Raw genomic sequence first — 22,167 nt, 5'->3', positions numbered from 1 at the left:
TTGGTGGTGGTGGTGGTGGTGGGGGGGGGGGTTGTGTGTGTGTGTGTGTGTGTGTGTGTCGCTGTTGTGACAGACCAAACAAAAAAAAAAAGAATTCAGAGGTGACAGCAAAACTGCACACAAAGTCAGTGAAAGAGATGAATGGAGTGAGCTGGACATCCCAAACCCCCCTCACCCCCCCCCCCCCCCCCCACCCCCCCCACCCAAAAACAAACCAACCATGCCTTTACTCCAGCTGGAGATCTTGAAAGCTGAAACTCTAAAGCCACTGGATCCCATTTCCAAGCACACTGGGCGCAGAGCCAGAAAAGGGCGAGGACAAATGGGACTATTTAACACGTGTCGGAGATATACAAGCTTTTTTTTATTCACCATGCTGTATTAGACCCCCCCCCCCCCCCCCCCCCGCCCTCCGCCCCCGAGGCGGTTTGGCTTCGGTGGTCTCAAGGCCCAAGTTGTGCTGCTTGTCATAAAAGAGACGACTACTCAGCTACTACTTTTCTAATGCAGGTTGCCGTTTGTTTTCACCTAATAATTCAAGATAAATCCGATTTTATTTTTCTTCTTGGTGCTGGTTTCCATTTTTTTAATTTTTGCCAACCTTGACAACAAATGTATATATAAAGATGTTTTCATGTTGTTGGTATAATGGTAATAATTTGGCATCAAATGAATGAAGACATCTGTAATCAAACCCCCCCCCCCCCCCTCGTCTGAGCTCGCAGTGACAGGAAACCAGCTTCATTTATATATAGAAAGCACACACACACTTACACACATTCACACATACTGTGCATAAGTGTAAGTGTACTGTGTATATATGTGTGTGTGTGTCGGTTAAGATGATTCCAGGGAGGGGGGGGGGGGGGGGGGGGTTCCAACCACCTCTACCAATTACACACCACCAGCCTCTTGTATACATAAACAGTGCAATTTATGTCCCATTGATCCATCTGATTCTTTCAACAGGAGCACATTATGGCCTCTCTCCCCTCCCCTCCTCTCCTCTCCTCTCCCCTCCTCTCCCCTCCTCTCCTCTCCCCTCCTCTCCTCTCCTCTCCCCTCCTCTCCGAGCGAGGGAAGCCTTCCAAGTCCCCCCCTTTTTTTTGTACTCCCCATGTCTCTTTGAACAATGAATCATATTTAGCAACAAGAGCAACAAGGCACCGCTCGCAAAAATAAGAAGGCTGCCGATTCAGCGAGCCGGCACCAAGACTGGGCAAGGGGGGGGGGGGGGGCAATGTTTTTTGACTGGCATAAAGGGGTGACAGGGCGGAGGGGAGAAGACTTTTTTTGGGGGGGGCGCCTTGAATCACAAGCTCAGCTAATCTGCTGAAGCAAACAGTCCTCACAACTGTCATCGCATGCTGATCTACATCCTGATTGGTGGACGGAAATGTGAGACTTTTTTTTTGCCCCGCCCACTTTAAACCAGAGAGATACTCATAAGAACAAAAAAAAAAAATCTGTCGTAGGACATAATTATTTTGTGTTCATATGAGAAACTGATTCAGAACACGTTTGGTTTTTTATCAGGGCCTTTAAAGGCAAAGTAGACACGAGATACCCCTCCCCCCCCAACGCCCCCCCTACAAAACAACTGTTGAGCATCTTTTCGTCATTTGTGTCGCGCAACAATCTACATGACACAAATCAACTCAATAAAAACTACACAGCAATATGTTTACAACAGTTCCCTTCCTGTCGAGAGAGACACGAATGAACAAGAGGAAAGCGGAGAGAGAGAGAGAGAGAGAGAGAGTCCTTTTTTTTTTTTAATTTGCTCACTTTTAGGGCCCCCTGGTGGTAATTGGTGCTTCCACCGGCTGATGTGTGGAATGAATATTCAGCTTTCACGCTAAAACACCCAAATGTCTCCCCAGAGCTGCGTTCTTAAGCGGGCGTCAGCGGGCGACAACAGTGACTCTGACCTCTGACCCGCCCCTGATCCACGATGAGGTGCGTTTCGAGACGAGTTGCCCATGTGAAGAACTCTCGGCTCTGCTGTCGGAGATGAGAGGTTAGGTGCCCGACCCTGGCCACAATGATCCCCCATGTCCCAGAGTCTCGTTTTATAAAAAAAAAAAATGAAAAAAAAAACAAAAACGACCCCACCAGCACCACCCACCCACCCACCCACCCCACCCGTTGTTTTGCTCGTCAGTCGGGAAAAAAGGAGAAAAGAAATCTGCCGTTTTCCAACCATCCGCGCAAATCTGCCACCTCCGGTGATTGATGCAGTCAAATTAGATGTATGTGGAGCGCCGGCTCTGGCAAATGAACACATCAACTGATGACCAGCTGTTTCTAATTATTATACACTGGTTAATTAGGACGCCGTGTCACCATCAACGGCGGCGGTAAACTGTGTGAAATTCATAATTCATGCTCTGGCGTCCAAATAAGTCCCCCCCACCCCCCACCCCCCCACCACACACACACACACACACACACACACACACACACACACCCCTGATCAAACCGGTACAGTGTGGCATGGATGGAGAGGCCGTGCAGAAAGAGACTGGGGGAGGCTGGGATGGTGCGCACTGCTGGTGCCAAATATTTATATGTGTGTGTGTGTGTGTGTGTGTGTGTGTGTGTGCGTTCGCGCCTTTCCCTCACACCTCCTGCCTCCACCCCTCTCTCTGTCTCTCTCTCAGCAGGGTGTGTGTGTAGGTGGCAGTGTGAAATGTCTGGATCTCAAAGGTAAGCCTGAGCGCCTCGCTCCCTCATTATTAAATATGACTGAGGACTTTATATGTGACATCCGCGGGAGCGATCTCGCAATGTTTCTTCACATGTTCGAGTGTAAATTGTGGAAAACACGGAAATGATATTGATATATGTAATAATAATGATATCCAGCATCATTTTTTTTTTACGTTTTTCTGTTTTGCACAAAGAAGAAAACAACGAAACAAAAGTTCCTTTCTGATCAAACTGACACCAGTTAATAGCAAAACCTCTCAGTGGGATATTTTTCATTCTCACACACACACACACACACTTAGATTAAGCCTTAAAGACTGGTACCAAGCCAAGTGTGTTGATTTATTGAAATGATCTTGTTAAATGAAATGATTGCATATCCTTTTGTTTGCGGCCGTTTAATTACTTCCTTTTCATGCGTTTGTCACAAAACAACAGTGCAGAACTTCCATCTGAAATCTGCCATTTCGGTTTCAAATTCGTCAAGCGAGTTCTCGATATGTGTCCATACTGGAAACAACCCACAATACGTCACTAATATCACTAATAACAATTTTTTTATTTTACTTCCTGACCCAAGTGTCATAACTGTAAACCTAAACCTTAATCCTGTATTAATCTCAGCACAAGCACTAATTGGAACCTGAATCAGTGCCTAATCTTGAATTCAATTATTCATAACCGTTACCCTAACACAAATCTGACCCTAACCCAAATACTAATAATCACATTCAACTAATACTAATCCTAGTTCAAATCCAGATCTTAAACCAAATTCTAACCTAAACTAAATCTAGTTCTTACATTAAACTAAAACTAATCCTAGTTCAAATCCACATCTTAACCCAAATTTTAACCTAAACTAAATCTACTTCTTACATTAAACTAAAACTAATCCTAGTTCAAATCCAAATCTTAAACCAAACTCTAACCTAAACTAAATCTACTTCTTACATTAAACTAAAACTAATCCTAGTTCAAATCTGCATCTTAACCCAAATTCTAACCTAAACTAAATCTACTTCTTACATTAAACTAAAACTAATCCAAGTTCAAATCCAAATCTTAAACCAAACTCTAACCTAAACTAAATCTAGTTCTTATATTAAACTAAAACTAATCCTATTTCAAATCCAAATCTTAAACCAAATTCTAACCTAAACTAAATCTACTTCTTACATTAAACTAAAACTAATCCTAGTTCAAATCCAAATCTTAAACCAAATTCTAACCTAAACTAAATCTAGTTCTTACATTAAACTAAAACTAATCCTAGTTCAAATCCAAATCTTAAACCAAATTCTAACCTAAACTAAATCTAGTTCTTACATTAAACTAAAACTAATCCAAGTTCAAATCCAAATCTTAAACCAAACTCTAACCTAAACTAAATCTAGTTCTTATATTAAACTAAAACTAATCCTATTTCAAATCCAAATCTTAAACCAAATTCTAACCTAAACTAAATCTACTTCTTACATTAAACTAAAACTAATCCTAGTTCAAATCCGCATCTTAAACCAAACTCTAACCTAAACTAAATCTAGTTCTTATATTAAACTAAAACTAATCCTAGTTCAAATCCAAATCTTAAACCAAATTCTAACCTAAACTAAATCTACTCCTTACATTAAACTAAAACTAATCCTAGTTCAAATCCGCATCTTAACCCAAATTCTAACCTAAACTAAATCTACTCCTTACATTGAACTAAAACTAATCCTAGTTCAAGAATGAACCCAGATTGAGTCTCATGCATTTGATTCGGAGTGTGACTCCCCATCAGGGGTCAGGGAAGCAACAGTAGTCAGATTACCCGATCTTAACTGCATTAATGAACACGCATCAAATATAAGATTATTATAAATAAACGTCACAGTAATCACATTACGAGCTCCACCTCTCGGCGTCCACTGCAACCGACTCTGGAACAGCGCCGCTCCCAATGACGGCTCGAAACAGGCCTTCATTGAGCCCAACTGAGCGTCCCAATATGCTTTTGGAGGTAAAGTAATCGGACCCACGCTGAGAGGTTTTGGAAGTTTGGTCGGCGCACATGAGCGAGTTACTTCACTGATTCCGATGTTCTGCAGTCAGTCAGTGTCAATCAATGGACGCTCGAGCATTCACTCGCTGAAGCCCAATCATGGAACGTGCGCGTTTCTCTGTTTCTGATTAAGTCTCAGCACTTTATTAGAAGACAAAACACACACATACACACACACACACACACACACACACAGATAAACCGTGCCTGTAAAGGAAGTTGTTTTGTCGTGATATTTTTTTTTTTTTTTTTTTGCTGAAATGTTCATCTCAGGGGGAAGAAGAAAGGATAAAGCACATTTAGAGCTGCGCAATTTTTGCCTGTTAGCAAACAGCCTCCCAATTATCTTCTGTTTGATTGCCTGCCTCCATCAAGGTGAGCGATTAGACCAGCGCTCCTGTGAAGCTCTGGAAGTCGTCCTGAAATCGCTGCACTTTGATTTCATCAATCTGCAGGCAGCCCAACTGGAAGAAAATGTGAGTTTTATGAGCAAAACTTATTTTCCTCGTCTTCGTCTTCCAATTCCAATACAGTTTCATATTCAGGCCTTCCCCTGGATCAGATTAGAGGCGATCCTTTTTTTTTTTTTTTTCTCCCTCCAAAAGAACTTCATAACATTCCTGTCAAATTTGGGGCCTTGCTTTCTTCATTTTGTCCTCCTTCACTATGTTTTTTTTTTTTCTTTTTTCTCCCTTCTCTTCCAGGGAGCATCGTCCTTGCTGGATATGATTTTGTACTATGAATCTACAACCCATCTTGACATTTCTGACAACAGCAGTATGGGAACATCGTGTTGGAGGGCCCTCGCTCATTTGATAAAGCAGGTTGGCTGACGCCGTGGAATGGTAATCTTTTCTCGTAGGCTTTCTCCAGGGGATAATGCACATCCCAGAAAGTGAGTTTGCTGCACATTACACGGGTGGGAGACGCAGGCCGGGGCAAACAGGGTGAGCAAGTCCCCCCCCCCCCCCCCCCCCCCCCTCGGCGGAGCATCAAAACGCGCTCCCCGCAATCGTCGCAAGCCCCACAGATAGCATTAGCGGGCGTAACCGATTGACTGTATGAAGTCCACGCGTCACTACCGGCTGACTCTCGCGACTGTGTGGTCAAAGGCGTATCGTGCAACTATCTAACAAAATGACACAGGGAGTTAGTTTTACGGGAAGAGCCAATCTATTTCAACCAAGAACATCGTGACATCCACCGTCAATCGAGCTTCAACTTTTTAGCGGCACCGAGCCGTTACCATTCCGTTAGCTAGCCGGCGAGCAGCAGCAGCAGCAGCAGCATGGTACGTTTGGTTAGGACACGCCCCACATTTCAGCGCTCCAATCAAATTCCTCCCGACGTCATGTCCCGCCTCGCCCTTTCCTGTTTCGCTCGGAAATACGTCGCGATACGGGAGCCAGATACTCTCAAAATGCCCCCCCCCCCCCCCCCCTCCAAACCTCTCCTCAGCTACTTCCAGTACCATTCTACACCTATCCAAGCCACTGTCCCAAACCCGCTCCCATGTGACCTACAGTACCGGCCTGAGCGTCCCGTCGTCACTCTCAGTGTTTGAGTGCAACTACTCACCTCCACCCTCTGCACTTTTCTTTCATAGTGATTGCTCGTTCTTTCTTTCTTTCTTTCTTTCTGTCTTTCTTTCTTTCTTTCACCGTCAGCCCTCCCCTCCTCTTTGGTGGCGGATTAGACCTTCTGATGCGCCTGTGTGTGTTGGCTGTGTTTGGCAGAGTGCGCGTCTGTCCAGGCTGGATGTGTGCAACGTGCCCGTGGTCGACTACCCGGCCCAGTCTCTGTCTAAAGCTCTGCTGACCAGCCGGCTCACAGCGCTGCACCTTCACAATGCCCAGCTCAGCGGCATGCCACTGTACACACTGGGTATGACGTACGCACACACACACACACTCACACACACACACACACACACACACACGCGCGCGCGGTTTTGCTCGCTGAAAAACACTCCTGAGCTTCTGAACGCTCACCCATGATACACCGAGATCGTGTCCGTTTGTGCGAGTGTGGGCTGTGAGTATAAATGCAAGCGTGTGCCTACGTGCATTTGTACATGTGTGTTTGTGTGTGTGTGTGTGTGTGTGTGTGTGTGTGTTTGTCCTGTGGCCAGCAGGACCAGATTTTGACCTGCGACCCTCTCTGCAGGGCTGGACCCGGATTAGAGGCCTAATCTCTTACCTGTCACTTTACACACTGCTGCACACATCTATAAAGGCTCTGGCAGCCAGGACACACAAACACACACACACACACACACACACATTTACATATTTACTATGCATTTTGGAGGCATGTATAGTCTTTTTGAACTTAAGTATAACCTGACACACACACATCCTTTTTTCATTGTACATTTGATATCTACACACACCCATGCAAATTCAACACACACACACACACACACACACACACACACACACACACACACTCTCATTTGAAATAAAACAAAAAACAAAGCACAGCGACTTCGGCGAGGTCTGTGCTCTCTGACCTTCAGTGATTGTCTGCTGCTGCGTCTCTGACCAGCATCTGTGGCAATGGAGGGGGGGTGGGGGGATGGGGGAGTGGGAATACTGGACCCCCCCCCCCCCACACACACACACACACATATATACACAATTACTGGATGAGTATATACACACATAAATACACTCACTACGGTCAAACACTCAGAGGGGGGTTGAGTGCTGTACATGAATGGACGGACACACACACACACACACACACACACAGACTTAATAATAGACTTAAAGTGCTGAGCTAGATAGGGTTGTAGCAGTAACACACACACACACACACACACACACACGGATGAATGAATCAAATAAAAAACACAATAAAATGTTTGTTTTTTTTGAAATTCTAGGACATGACCAGACGTCACCGTAAAACAATCTCTGTTTCTGACTTTTCGTCGGGACAAACCGTCAAATCTAAGCGTTGAACGCAGCCCTCTCATCCCCTCTTGGCTGGGAGCAGGGGGAGAACCGAATGAACGCAGTGTGCCGCCCACTCTTCCTGACAGCAACTTGCTCCTCCAACATTTTCGGCCATTTCCTGGATCTCTTTGATATTTTTCGGGTCTCACAAGGCACCCCCCCCCCCTCCCCCTCCCACGCTCATCTCTCATCCCCCCCCCCCAATCCTCGCTGCCTTTACCGGAGCCCGCTGCTACCTCTCCTTCTCTCCCCGGCGGGGGGTCCCAGCTGAGGATCATTGCCTTCGATCGGAGGGGCCTCTGATTGCGGGATTGGGCGCTCGCGGTGGAGTCGACCGGATCAATCCCACCGATTCCAACATTTGGCTCCCACTGTGCCTGATGACAATGTTGGCATTCCACATGCAGCCCAACAGGCTTGATCAAATCTGCGGCATCGATCTCGATCTCAGGCAACGCGGACACATATGTGCACCACAGTACAGTAGACATTACACGAATACACAGGGAATGCACACATAAATACAGATGTCTCTCCGAAACGGCGTTAAAGACGGGATAAAGTGCCGGAGTGGGGACATTCTAACAATGGCATGCACACTGACGTTTTGAAGAGAGGGCCTCGAAATTTGACAGGTGCTGTGGAAGGTCTCGTGTGCTTCAACAATGGCCCCCTCGCGTTGGAACGCCGAAGGAGTGCCACTTGATCTTTACCGGCGGTAATTGCAGGAGGCGGCGCTTTCCCGCTGTTGCTCGTCGTTTTCATGCTCAAGTTCACTCGCCGCCAATCAGTCCGTCCCCGTGTTTGCCACTCAAGAGGGCACGCGTGTACGTTGGATCACATCTAATATCAATTTAAAAGAATCTATATAGTCTTAATTTGCGGGTGGTGGCGGGAAGGTGGTTCCATCCAAAGGTAGAAGAGCAAATATCCGTCGGCTCGTCGCGGCCCTCATCACTGCTATAGCTTACAGAGCATTTCCTATCTGTTGTTGCTGCTTGCAGTTGGCGCACTGAAGTCAAACAAGGCTTTGCGAGAGCTCCACCTTACCGACAACCTGCTGAACAGCTACCAGGACGCCCTGCAGCTTGGAGAGCTGCTGCGCTACAACACCACTCTGCAGACGCTGGAGCTCAGCAACAATGCCGTCGCAGACGCTGGTAGGACGCTCATCTCAGCACATAAAAAGTCTTCATCATGATGTGGGTCTAAAACAGCAATGAAATAAGGATATATACCAAGTTCCAGAAAGAACAGGGACAGAGGTGTCGGTAGCTTGGAGTACGGAACTGTGGACTAGGCAACAAATTAATTGTGGAGCAGCGACCGCAAAGGCTCTGTCTCCTTGTTTTTTGTTTGTTTAGCTTTAGCCTCGGCCGCGGGACATGCAAGAGAAATGAGGTGTTATCTGACCCAAGAGATCTAGGAGCTGAGTGCCAGCGAGTAAGGCCAGTTGTATAAGATGGGGATGAAACCGTGAAGACCCTCGAAAGCCAATCAGTGAGGTCTTATACCGAATTCTGAAATGAGGGAGCCAATGAAGAGAGAGGCTAGGACTGGGGACGGGCCTAGGTATCATTAGGGAATTGCAGTAATCCAGTCGCGACGTAACGAAGGCGCGAATGCCGGACAGAGCTGGCTTGAGCTTGGAGATGGAGGTGGTTCGTTAACACATCGTTTGAACCGTACAAAAAAAGAAAAAAAGCGGAGGGAGTTAAAGACTGACCCAGCAACTGGACATGGATGGTCCCGCTCGCGCAGTCCAGCTTTAATATTATCCGCTCAGCATAGACGCGTGAAAAGGTCAGGCACTCCCACTAAACATCCGTCAGTGCCAGGCAGTTAAGTTGAACGCGTTCTGCTGATCACCATATTTTCACGTTTTGTTTATTTATTTATTTTTTTTTTACTATCCAGGTTTGGAGGAGCTGTGTGACGGTCTGAGGCGGCAGACGGCGGGTCTGAAGGTCCTACTGCTGAGGAACAACCAGATCACTGCAAGTGGAATGGTCCATCTGGCCAAGGCTCTGGTGAGGAAACGCGACGTCGGCTTTTAGTTTGGAACCAGATCAATCAATGCCAACAGTCGGCACACAAACGCGTTCCAGTGCCAGAGAACAAGAGCTTTCCCTTAAGCAGAAATGCCTTCGGCCCCGTAGCTGCGGACTGAATGTCGATGCCTCCAAATTCCTCACTTTGGTGCCACCTGGTGGAAACTTCCAAGAGTGACGAGTCAATGCAATCTTCGTGCAACTCCCTGAATTCGTTCCGTTACCCCCGTTTGTGCAAAAATCAAGTCAAGTCAAAATGACAAAGACACAGAGTGTGTGTGTGTGTGTGTGTGTCTGCAACGTTGGAAGCTGTCCACTTGATTCTATTTCCGACTGTGAAGCGATCAAAAAAGGCCCCACCCGCTAGCTTTGCGCTAGCTGAGCTAAACTGTCTGACTGACTGATACCTGCTTTCCTCTCGCCGGCGTTGAGGAAATGAAGAGCGCTGGGGGGGGGGGGGGGGGACCCCATCCGGGAGACCCCCCCTCCCTCTCTCTGAAAATGTCCCGCCTCCACACTGTTTCACTGTACACTCCTAATAACATGCATTCCTTCCGCCTGATTGGCAGCATAAACTGCGCCTTCCTGTCATGTGAGTGGCGATTGTGGAAGTCAAAAGGCTAGAAATTAAAGGCCTGCCTGGTACGCTCTCTCTCTCTCTCACACACACACACACACACACACACACACACACACACACACACACACTTCCCCTGTCTCCTCAAGTGCTACCAAAAGAAGGAACAGTTTGATTAAATAATAGATGTGTGTTAAGGAGGGGTGCTCATACGGCCTGCCAGTCACCAGGATAAGTAGATGTCCTTGCAGGCCATAATGATGATAATTAGACCCGTGGCTGGTTGTGTCGAATATGACGACGAGGAGAGCTGTTATTAACCTTTCTGGTTGGTGTGTGTGTGTGTGTGCGCTCTATCCTCGCGGGCTTGTCTTTCGAAGGCCTAGGACAAGGGGGAACAGATGTGGACCACAATCCGGTCGTTTTTTTTTTGTTTTTTTTTAGAATTTAGCAAATAATGTCTATGTTGACTTTAAAAAAAAAAAAAAGTTTATTCATATTTAAAGGATTATTCTGAGGTGAATATGTCATGCAGGGCTCTCTCCAAGTGCTTCCGCCTTGTTTTTTTTTTTAAAGCCGGCATGTCATGTGTGAAAGCATACTGTGTTTTTGGTGGTTTCACACTCCTACCCCCCCCACCCCCACCCCCCCTCAAACTTCTCACTCCAACCCTCCCGCGGTTTACGTTTGACAGGCTTCAACCATGCTTGACTCTCACACACTCTCAACCACGCAGTCGCCTCTTTAATTGTCTGCTATTATCCCTCGTGCATATCCATTCGAGATGCTCTTCCTCCCTCTCCTCCTCCCCTCTTCACCGGAGAAGCTTCTCGCCACGCGTTGGATGTAGCGTTTCCTCTGTGTGCTGCGACGCAGTGAGGGGAAAAAAAAAAAAAAAAAAAAGGAGGGGCGGACCCTCTCAAGTGTGTTTGTTGTCACCGCGGTGCAAATTAACTCAGAAGAATACGCTCTCCGGGTCTGTCGGTTGCCTTCCTGGCTTCCTTTCCACCCCCGCGCTCCTTCTCTCTTCAGAGCAGTGACCAGAGGAATTTAACAAGGGTGGCGAGGCGAGGGGGCAACCGAGGAGTGGGTGGCGCGTTCCTCTTCAAGCTGTTGGGCAACGTGGGCCCCAGACACCCCCAGCTTTACGCGCCAGCTAATCAGCCCTCAATGCTAATGTGGCTCTGGAGAGTGGAAACAGAAGTTCTGAGCATTTTAACATGAGAGGAAACATTCTGAGAAGGAATAATAATCACCGCATAATAATAACGATAATGATAATAAAGCCTTTCCGCACTCACTTGCACACTGTAAAGTCGTGTGAACTCGCTTTCAAATGTAAAAACAGTGATTAAAAGTCTCCAGTTTCTGTCCCAAAAGTGGTACCAAAAGTCCACCTGGATCCGGAGGGCGGAGCTGAACACCAACCAATGTGACCTCTGGAACCTGACCTCTGTTTTTTTTTTTTTTTTCCGCAGCCAGTGCTGAAGGTCCTGCAGGTCCTGGATTTGGGTGAGAACCTCCTTGGAAACGAGGGGATCCAGGTCATCAGGGAGCCTCTGATGGTGAACGGCTCGGTGCTGCAGCTCGGGCTGGCCCAAGCCGACGTCACCTGCGAAGGTACAACGGCGCAAGTGCAGTTTTGAATAGAGATAAGGATGCAACTAACCAATCGTTTCCATTATTAAACTAAACTGCCTATCACTGTCACTGCCAATTGCTTTCTAATCAATGACTCAACTAATCTATCAGCCCTAAAAAAGAGCTTCTGAACTCATCACCTCCCTGTCATGCTCTTATGTGTAGCTAAACAGCATTAGCATGCTTACCTAGGCAGGTATAAATAAGTTGTGGAAACATTTCTAGAGGCAGAGCTGATGCTTGAGTGCCAAGCCAAGTAAGGTTCTCAAGATCGAATTAGCCTTGCACCTAAACTACCGAGCCCCCCCCCTGCCCCCGTAACGCTTCAACGCGGCTTGTGTTTCCTGCGGTGAAGGTGCTGTGGCGCTGGCAGAGTTCCTCGCAGAGAGTCGTCACATTCGGCATCTGGACCTCCGTCGGAACGAGGTGAAGGTTGGAGGCCTGATGGCCTTGTGTCTGGCCCTGAGGATCAACCGCTCTCTCGCTGGCCTGGATTTGGACCACACACCCCCGCAGGAGCAAGTAGGTGCAGCTGTCGCCGTAGTTACCGATCTGACGTTTTGAGACTATGACTGAGCTGTTACTCTGGGTACTGGTTAGTAGAGCCGCGATTCGATTAGTCGATTATTTGATCGAAAGAAAATTGGTTGGCAACTATTTTGATACTCGATAAATTGTTTCGGCCATTATTTCCATCTTCTTCGATGTGAGGATTTGCTGCTTTTCTGGAAAATGACGGTAAATGAAGAGTCTTTGACTGCAGGTTGGACAAAAGAAGCAATTTGGTAAAGTGTGACGAGCCAATTTTCCCAATTTTCGGACATTTTATAGACTAAATGAACTTCATTAGCAGATGGAGTTGATGGTGCTGGCCTGCCCTTAGGGAGCAACTCGGGGGTTCAGAGCCTTGTTATGGACACTTCATTGTGTGGACAGATGGTTGTTGTTTTGGTTGACCACCGTTTTCAAGGTCAAGAACGAACTTCCGACCTCAATTTTTAAACCAACATGGACGATGAATCCTGGAAGGGCTCCGAAAAACGGACGTTCGAGCTGGCGAACTCTTTCTGCTCCTCTGTCAGCAGGATTATGTAAGGCGTAAAAAAAAAAAATGGACATGGAAAACTAAGTTATCCAGGTTAGAATGACTGATGATTTAACAGGAGTCTGGGTTTTACGGTTCGTCAAAGCTGGTTTAAAATGGATCTGGACCTGTTGTGCAACAAGTCCTTAAGCTCAAGCTCAAAAGTTGCAGGTTTGTTGAGGACAGCTGAGGTGGATCGGGAACCAAAGCCGACTCCCTGCTCATTTTTGCCGTTCATTTCAAAACAAGAGCGCGCTGTTATTCGACCGGTGCTAGTCCGTGTCATCCTCAAACCGCCTGGATCCGATCCCGCATTAGAAGAGCGGGGTCCTGGCCTCGTGATTTCCGTTTGGCGCAAGCGGAGGACGGGCTACCGGCGGCGGTGGTGCCGCCGCAGTAAAAAACGGACTGGCTCGGCGTTTCAGCTCTGCAGCTGTTTAAACGGCTATTTGTGCTTCCATTTGAACTCCTCGAGGAAGGCTCACTCCTCAACATCTTGTCTCCCGTGATACATTCCGACTCACTCTGGTCACAGATTTGTCACTCGGAGACACAACTAAGTCACCGGTGTCTCAGTTCATCAGTGATACTTTGCCTCCCCCCCCACCCCCCCACCCCCGCCGCCGCCCCTCCCCTCTTTACCATCCATGGCTGCAGAGGCCTGAGGAAAACGATGCCATAACTTTAATACATGCCCCTGCTGGATTCACAAAATAATTACCCACACTTGCCATCTGTTTGTCATGATTTTATCTCTGCTAACTTATTTGCATATTAAAGCATTAATTTAAATCTCCAAGGAACGGAATGCTTACTTTAAAATTAACTCTGAAGGCGATCCGTGCACAGCTTCCAAAGTTGTTTTATTTTAGTTTGCAGTGTTTTTTTTCCGTTTGTTTTTTTTCCCTTCCTCCTGTTTGTCTGCGCGTTGTTTACACGATTAAACCTGATTTCTTTTTTTTTCTTTTTTTTATGAAATGTCTCCTCTGGCTAAAGTCAAGCGGCAAGATGTGCCAGATTTCGGAGAGGCAGCTTTTAAGAGCCATGATGCCTCTGTGAATGTGTGTCGTTATGGCTGGGACTTCTTCGCCGCCGTCGTCTTCTTCTTCTTCTTCTTCCTCACTTTCCGCACATTGCACCAAAGCCTCCATATTGGCGGCTCCTGTTTTCATGCTCCTCTAAGCCGCCAAGAGACGTGATTAGCATTTCCACCATTGGTGGGAGTTAGCGTGGCTGGGTATTTTAAGGGAATGGTAATAAGGGAATTTTTAAGCTCTGTCAGGTTTTGGAGTCACACAGCTGGGATTTGTCTTGGCGTGGCATATCCAGGTGGGAGGAGTGACGATTGTATTAAAAAGCAAATCTTTCCATCAGAAAACAGCGGGTGGCCAGATCAAGTGTTCTCGCTCAGTCACATTCCCCGGGCCGCCAAAGGAATACGTGAAAATTCCATTCTTCTGACGGAAAATAAATGTGGGTATGAATGTGAGTGAGTGACGGAGGGGGTTATGGCAGCACTTTGTGCGTCTGTGTGTGTGTGTGTGTGTGTGTGTGTGTGTTTGACAGAGTCGCTGATATGGAGTTTGTGTGTTCATACATGTGCCTTTTGTATGTGTGTGGCGATGCAGAGGGGGGGTGGGGGGGGCGATTGAAGATGCGCATATTTAAAAGGCGAGAAAAGAAAGTGGCAAAGAGGGGAGGAAATCTGGGTCCTCTTGTCTTTGTTTACAAGAGTCTGATTTTTCATGTCTGTTGCCACGCTGCTCCATTTGATCACTGGCCTGTTTGCTGTTAATTATTAATTATTTACCCATCTAAAATATTCATGCACCCTGGCCCTAGTGGAAAGCAGCCTTTTTTTTTTTTTTTTCTCTCTCTCTTTTTCCGAGGGGCAAGTTCTCTCTGTAGCCACTGCAAGGTGGAGCTGTTTATACACCCTTATCAGGGGGACCCAGCTAATGAACTAAACTTCCCCCTGCCCCGGCGCTCTCTCTTAATCGCGGGTCGGGACGAATGGGGGCCTGTTTACCTGCTCGATGCTTCAATATTTGATTTCGGATTTGGCCGACGCGAGCGTCAGCTGCTCTCCGGGCAGAGGAGCCCGGGCGATAACGCTGCTGGAGAGTGTCCTCTCCTGAATGTCGCATGTCAGCAAGGTGTAGCTGTTAGAGAGCGATTGTCTCGCTGAGTGATAATTACAGCAGCGAGGAGGAGGGGAGCGGCGACAGGAAGGAGGTGCAGTAGCCTGTTTCAGCGGTCCTGTGGAGGAGGAGGAGGAGGAGGGGGGGGGGGGGGGGGGTGACAGAAGCAGTTGTAGCTATTTGAGAGGAGGCCAAAGGGACAACAAAGTGTTTTAATGCTTAAAGCGTTTTTTCTTTACATACACCCAGTCGCCACTTTATTATGCACACCTGCACGATCTGTTGCAATTTAACGCGACAAATTCGACTTCACGACGTTGATTATGTTCAGTTTCTTGTTGACATCGCCAGAAACGGGCAAATTCAGAATATTAGCCTCTGAATGTGATGCAGTTCAGTGCAACACCATCACTAACTGTGACCTCGATGGCAAAACAGAGTTGAATTACTCCTCTGTGACAGTGTCAACAACAAATACAGGGCTTTATACTTGTTGCCTATGATTACAGGCATCATAAACGTGGACTTTATGGCGGGACAGTTGCTGTAAAGTGGCCACAGAGTGTATGTGTTCGATTTGATGCCGTGAATCTCTTTGAAACCTTGTTTTAAACTCTTATTTGATCCACACAACAAAAAAAAAAAAAAGATATTATCAGTCGTCATCTTGGACCTCCTCAAATGGACATATTTATAGGAACAGCACACCTCTGTGGCTTGAACCGGAGTGAATCGGAGTGTAATAAGAGCATTTCTTTACTTCCATGAAATTTCTTGTGGCGTAAAAAAAAAAAAAAAAACGACAAATCATGGACTAACCCACTTACAGGGGCCCGGGAGCAAATTTGAGCCGTGGGCCCCTGTTGAACCCCAAGTTCCTGTTGCCCTTAAATACCCCCATAGAAACCATGGGATACAAATGACAAATAAAAGAGCAAATTTAAGTGCTTTTCTACATAAGGCTCAGGGTTCAAGCTCAAGCTTCGAATGTGCGGCCATAACGAAACGCGTTCTGCGTGGAAATCGGATCGGCTGCCGATGTCTGATATACTGGCTCGGCTCTGGCTATTCTTCATTGCATCCAGCACACGATGATTCTGTTTTTTTTTTGTTTTTTTTTGGATTTAGCATTTCTGCTAATGTGAGTGACATCCGAGGAAAAAGATACACGTGTTTGCAATCCGTCCGCGGAGAGATTGCTGCGGGAAATGCGCGGCGCAGAGGGCACCATTTGAAGGAGCTCGGAATTCTTATTTTAAGGAACAGCGTGAAACAAAGAGGTCTCTTGGTGTGTTTTCGGGGGAGTGGTGGGGGGGACTCTCCCTGTCACGGTCAGTCCCAGTAGGGTGGTTAGGTGACAGGACGGCCCGGCCATGCATGTAGTTGGCACTCAGGTTTTCAGTTGCATCGTGATGACACCGGCGCCCGGGGGAGCATCTGGAGTACGTGGGCAGACAACAGCAACCAGGCAGAACAAACCCCCGAGAGCAACCCCTCAGAGGGCAGCGGGGTGGGGGAGCACAGCTACGAGCAGCCAGGGTGACCAGGGTTCCCACTGCTACCGGATCAGTCAGTCAGTCACCTACCGGAACCGCACCACGCCGCGCAGCTCGCATAGTTCGGAGAGCGTAAAAGGAAAGCCAAGTGAATAAGCAGAGAACATCTCATTTCTGATGACCTGGCAGAAGAACGTCACCCTTTAGGGGAGAGATACAGGAAGTTAAGAGAGTTTCACTGAACTGAACTAACACTGCCAGCATTGGATCCAGAATTCAAATATGTGCTCTTGTGGGCATTCAAAACACTTGAGACAGTACCCTACGAATAGAAAATGTGGCAAATGGTTCCAAACTGGATGTGTTACTTAATTGAATACCGTAAAATTCTCAAATAGTGGCCGGGGCCCCCCTTTATTTACCTCCTCTGCAGAGGGCACCAGGCCTCCTCCCTCCGTTAATACAAGCTCAACACTTCCTGTATCTGTTTCACATTAAAAGCCCTCTAGCACTTCATTTCCCACCACGGCTTTTATTGTGAAACATTTGCAGGGCTGCGTGGTGGACAGCACTTCAGATGCAGCCGTTGCCTATCTTGTGTCACTTGTATGTCACTGCAAAATACAGTTTGGCTGGGACGTTAACGCATACGAACGCAGTGATTGGAATAACAACAAAGTGTTGAAACGGCATGGATATATTGTTGAATTTAGCAAATTAAAGCCATGGAAATGCACAGTATATAACATTATCCACCCCATTATGTATTTGGGGGACCCTGGGGGGGTCTGGAGCATGGGGCCGTTGCATGCTTTGCCAGGTTTGTAACCCAGTGTTTTCCCCCCAAAATTTGTAAAACCAGAAAATACAGAGGGCTGTGACATCAGTGCCCCCAACTGTAGCTATGGCCCTGATTCATTTAATGCTTTGAGCTCCACAAACAAAATTCTATTTACCTCTCAAACCTTGGACGAACAAAGCCGCATGGACGGATGACACTAGAAATCTTAATATATGTACTCAATGTAAAAAAAAAACTAAAAAAAAACAAACTTTATCATTAGTTTCAATTTTATTTTACATTTTGGACCCATGCACCTCATTAGCAACAGAAGCAGGCTGTTTAGTGTTATGTCAGCTTTCCCAGAACGTTTTTTTTATAGCGAGCCTGCAATCAAATCCAAGCTGGACCATGCAGACTAGTCGATGTGAGCGTCACCATATTGTCTACGCAACATTAATATTCAAAGCCACGAGATTCCAGTTGTGTCCCTCACGAAAATGCAACATTACTTGTGAAGAGAGAGTCAACTTTCCTCTCCTGATACCTCTGAAAGGGACAAAAGCTGGATGAGTCACTCCGGCAGACAAGGGAGGGACGGGGGCTTGGGTTGCTGAGGGGGAGTTGGTGGTGGTGGTGGTGGGGGGGGGGGGGGGGGGGGGGGGGGGGCAGTCCCCTGTCTCTTTGCAAACACAACAACAACAGCAGCAACACACTCCTCGCTGCACTCCTGATGTATTTTCAGGCAAAAACAGGCATATTTGCCAGCTGTGTAATTTACTGCGGCTCTCATTTGCATATTAAAGCCTTAATTAGCCCCTCTGAGCGTGTGTGTGTGTGTGAGCCTATGTGTGTGTGTGTGTGTGTGAGTGTGTGAGTGTGTGAGCGAGGGGTTGGGGGGTGTAGTCTAATCACTTGGACGTGTAGTCGGGGGGAAAACGGGGGAGTGGGGGTGGGGGGGGGGGGGGGGGGGATCAGCATTTCAGGGGTCTCGATTGGGGCCGGAGGGGAGCGGAGTCACTTACTGCCCCCCCCCCCCCCCCCGTGGTTCTGATACAGAGCGAGGTGAAGCTCTTTGATGAACAACACTCGACATGTCTCCTCGTCACTTTTAATCACTCCCACTCTTCCAGACCACGAGGTGTGACCCCGCGCTATCACAGGAAGAAGGGATGTGTTTTTGTATTTCTTTTTTTTTTGTTTGTTTGTTTGTTTGTTTTCTTTTTTTTTTTTTTTTTTATCCTCTCAGCAATTGGAGGTGACGGAAAACTCAGGTGGGAACAAGGAAACACCACTCCACAGTCGAGCTGGAACGGAACTTTTTGCATATCCACACTTAACCGCGGAGTGTTAACAAGTGTCACTTGGAAAGCTCTTGCAACATGATCTTGTCCCGCGATTTTCCCCTCAAGTAGCTTCAAAGTTACAAAACTGTAAAAAACAAACAAACAAACAAAAAAAAAAAACGTCGCATATACAGTGCTTAACAAATTTATTAGACCACCTGCCATAAAAATGAGAAAACACAAATATTTTAGAAATCTGTCAAAAACTTGTTTCAAACTAAAACTTGTATTGTTATTTATTAGGCAAATAACAAACTGGAACAACTAAATAGTCCTTATTCACATATATTAACCACAAATCTTTATATTCTGTACGACCTCCTTTGGCCCTGATGACAGCTTGCATTCTTTGCAACCACTAAAACAAATGTTTCTGTTCAGGAATGCAAGTAAACGCCTTACACTGGGTGGGGGTCTAATACGTTTGCTAAGCGCTGTATATTCAATATGGAGTTTAATTATGAACCTAAAGCTGCACCATTACATCAAATGAGAGATTCGAGATGCCTCGCGCGTCATTTTTAATGCCCTGTGTCGTGCCTGATCTCAAGCGGAACTCAAAATAAGGTTCTGCGGCTTTCAATCACACAGTCTAGTAAATGGTCCAACATTTCGGAAAAAAAATCCGCTTTCTTTCTGAAGGTGACACGAGGAGATCGACATCAACAGCAATCTTTTGGCGGTTACGGCTGCACACGTGATGATGTGGACGAGAGCAACTCCAAACGGGGAGAATTCACTCTTGCTCCATCCTTTTGCAGATAAAAGTACGGCAATATCGCTCGTGTCGATGCCGAACTTCAGTTCAGCAGACTGACGCTTGCGGCTCCGCGAAAAGGCGAAAAGTAGTAGGCACTGGTAAAGATATGCAGAAGGTAATGCTCATTGCCTGTTTGCATAATATCACACAGTAACATCAAATGTACAGTTTTAGTGGCGAGTTGCTTAATCAGAACTTTGCAGCTTTGCCGACGCACACACACACACACACACACACACACTGCGATCCAACAGTTTGGGGTTTTTATTTTGTTTTTGTTTTTTTTTGCGGAGCCACAAGGGTCGTTTTATGCAGAGGAGGCTTTTTCTCGGTGGTCATAGCCCAGTAAGTCCACATTCCCCATTCAGACATGCAAGACGCTCGCTCAAACAACTCGGCATAATGACCAAAACACTGGAAGTTCGGCAATTGATACGGGCCTCCTCTGCATAAGGGGGGCATATGTATATAAGCCCCGCATAAGTGGGGGTATCGGATCGCATCGCCTTTCAACGGGCATGTCCTGAGGCGCCACGCTCAAACAGTCACCCATCAGCAGCTGGCAGCCTCTCATCTGACTACCATGAAGCCCCATGCGTGTCTATCTCTCTCACTCCCTTCATCCACAAGCCACATCCCTTTCACTTTTGAATGGCGGGCTGACTGCAGAAATTGCCCCTGTCCACCATGCGCGCTGAATATTTAACTATGAATATGAAATATCTTGGCAAGACTTCAACCACCTTCAAAAGTAGAAGCCCCTCCAACTCCCTCGGTACACACACACACACACACACACACACATCCTCCCAGTACCCCCTCTCATTTTTTATTTTTTATTTTTTGCGCTCATGGATCGATCATCCCAATCCCTGTATGGAGGGATGTCAGGAGAGGAAGTGGTGAATGATCTTCCCCGGTTGGGCACCAAAGTCACCGACTGAAGGCGAAACTCCCGACACTAAAGCTTTGCGGGTGATAAGGTGAGACTCCAGCACGGTGCAGGGCTCTGGTGGAAAGAGGAGACTGACAGAGTGAGGGGAGGGGGGGGGGGGGGGGGGGGGGGGGGACTTCACGGCTCAGGATTCCTGCTTTGGCGGTTTGCCTCCTTTTGCTTTTTTCCCCCCTGTTCGAGGCCCTCCCTCCGTCCTCGCTGAGGAAAGCGGCGCCGACCGCCGATCAATACCGGCGGGAACCAATTTGTTTATGGGGATTTAATTGAGTTAATGCTTAAAAGCAGGACGCTAGCCGGATGTGAAAACCTGGCCTGGGTCAGCTCATTTGGGTCCACGTACCCTGCTAGATGTGGGGCGAAACCGGTTTGGGCACGTTCAAGGCCAGCGATCCTCACCTGGATGGATCCGCAAGGAGGGAGAAGTGCTTTTCTTTGACAGCGTCTTAGCGGTGACTTTCAGAATATTCAAACGGCGGTGCATTTGTTTGACACGTACAGCGTACTCTATGAGAGCAGAAACAGACTTCTTCTCCCTCTTCTTCTTGTTTCCACGCCAGCCGTGTTGCGTTAATGACGCTCATCATCCGCTGCCGTGGAGCGTTGCATTAGCCTAGCAAGCCGATGGTCGGGGATCAAATCTGGCGGCGCCATTGAGATCCAGTCGCAACGGGTCCTAAAGAAGTGGGGGCGAAAGTCAGGTTCAGGTCTTGCACGCAAGATACTGTGTATATTTTTTGCGGTCCCCGCTGACCCTACTGAATTAGGTGGGTCCCTGGGGATCTTGAAACCCCAGCGCCAGCCATGCAAGTTCAAGTCTCAACATCCAAAACCAATTGCCCCCGCTTACAGCCAGCAGCTCACAAATGACGCCATGAAGAAGCCGTCCACATTCATGCTCCTCGGAGGGAGAACTGTTTAGAGTTGGTGTTGAATGGTCTGGTCTGGTTTGCAGTCCTCAGGTCAGCTTGTGCATCTTCAGCCCACGTGGCTGTAGTCAGAAAGCATTTGTCCTGAATTTGATGTGTTACAGCATGAAAAATACAGTAACCCTGGTGTATCGTCATGACCACCTCTTGTCTTACTGTCCTGTCTACTGCATGTCCCTCATCCTCTCTCCTAGCAACATCCTCCACTGTCCCATTGCCCCCCCCCCCCCCCTCCCCGCCTCAAGTCTGGTCTAGGCACCGTGGAGAGGAGGTAATTGGATTTGTTGTCACCTCCACTGGCTGGCAGGCCCGGCCTGTCTGCTCAGCTTAGTGATGAAGACATCAGTGTGACAGGGACCCTGGGAGAGGATCAGCTGGTGTCCTGGATGCCACTAATAAAGCTGTGGTCATGCCACGGCCATGCCGCCACGGCTGCAGCCAGCTGTTACCTCTGCCACCTCTCCTCTAGTGCCAGTGCCCATTCCACAGCTTGGGGAGTATGTGTCGGGGTGGGGGTGGCATGGTGAATAGAGAGTGGGCAGCCTTATTAAAGCAGATGCCAATCCCCCCCCTTCACTCTGTTGGACAGGTCAGAGAAACACTCCCCAAACACCCCTCTGTGGTTCCGGGCAATGCTGGCAACGGACACCAGTGTCCTGGCATTCCCCGTGACGCACTGTGTCGCCAGGC

The 22,167-nt window shown here is 47.5% G+C and overlaps 1 protein-coding gene across 1 annotated transcript in view; it reads left to right on the top strand.

The window, feature by feature from the left end:
• LOC139297858 (protein phosphatase 1 regulatory subunit 37) overlaps positions 1–22,167 on the top strand; it is a 45,041-nt gene that overhangs the window by 9,645 nt on the left and 13,229 nt on the right. The window contains exons 3-10 of the mRNA XM_070920668.1: positions 2,664–2,709; positions 5,135–5,235; positions 5,464–5,583; positions 6,496–6,643; positions 8,724–8,879; positions 9,637–9,749; positions 11,826–11,967; positions 12,344–12,510. Coding sequence (XP_070776769.1) covers positions 2,664–2,709; positions 5,135–5,235; positions 5,464–5,583; positions 6,496–6,643; positions 8,724–8,879; positions 9,637–9,749; positions 11,826–11,967; positions 12,344–12,510 — 993 coding nt within the window. The remainder of the gene's footprint in view (positions 1–2,663; positions 2,710–5,134; positions 5,236–5,463; positions 5,584–6,495; positions 6,644–8,723; positions 8,880–9,636; positions 9,750–11,825; positions 11,968–12,343; positions 12,511–22,167) is intronic.

The sequence above is a fragment of the Enoplosus armatus genome, chromosome 15, assembly GCF_043641665.1.
Source record: "Enoplosus armatus isolate fEnoArm2 chromosome 15, fEnoArm2.hap1, whole genome shotgun sequence".
In the NCBI taxonomy this organism is placed as follows: domain Eukaryota; kingdom Metazoa; phylum Chordata; class Actinopteri; order Centrarchiformes; family Enoplosidae; genus Enoplosus; species Enoplosus armatus.
This window is presented reverse-complemented; position numbering and strand designations above follow the sequence as displayed.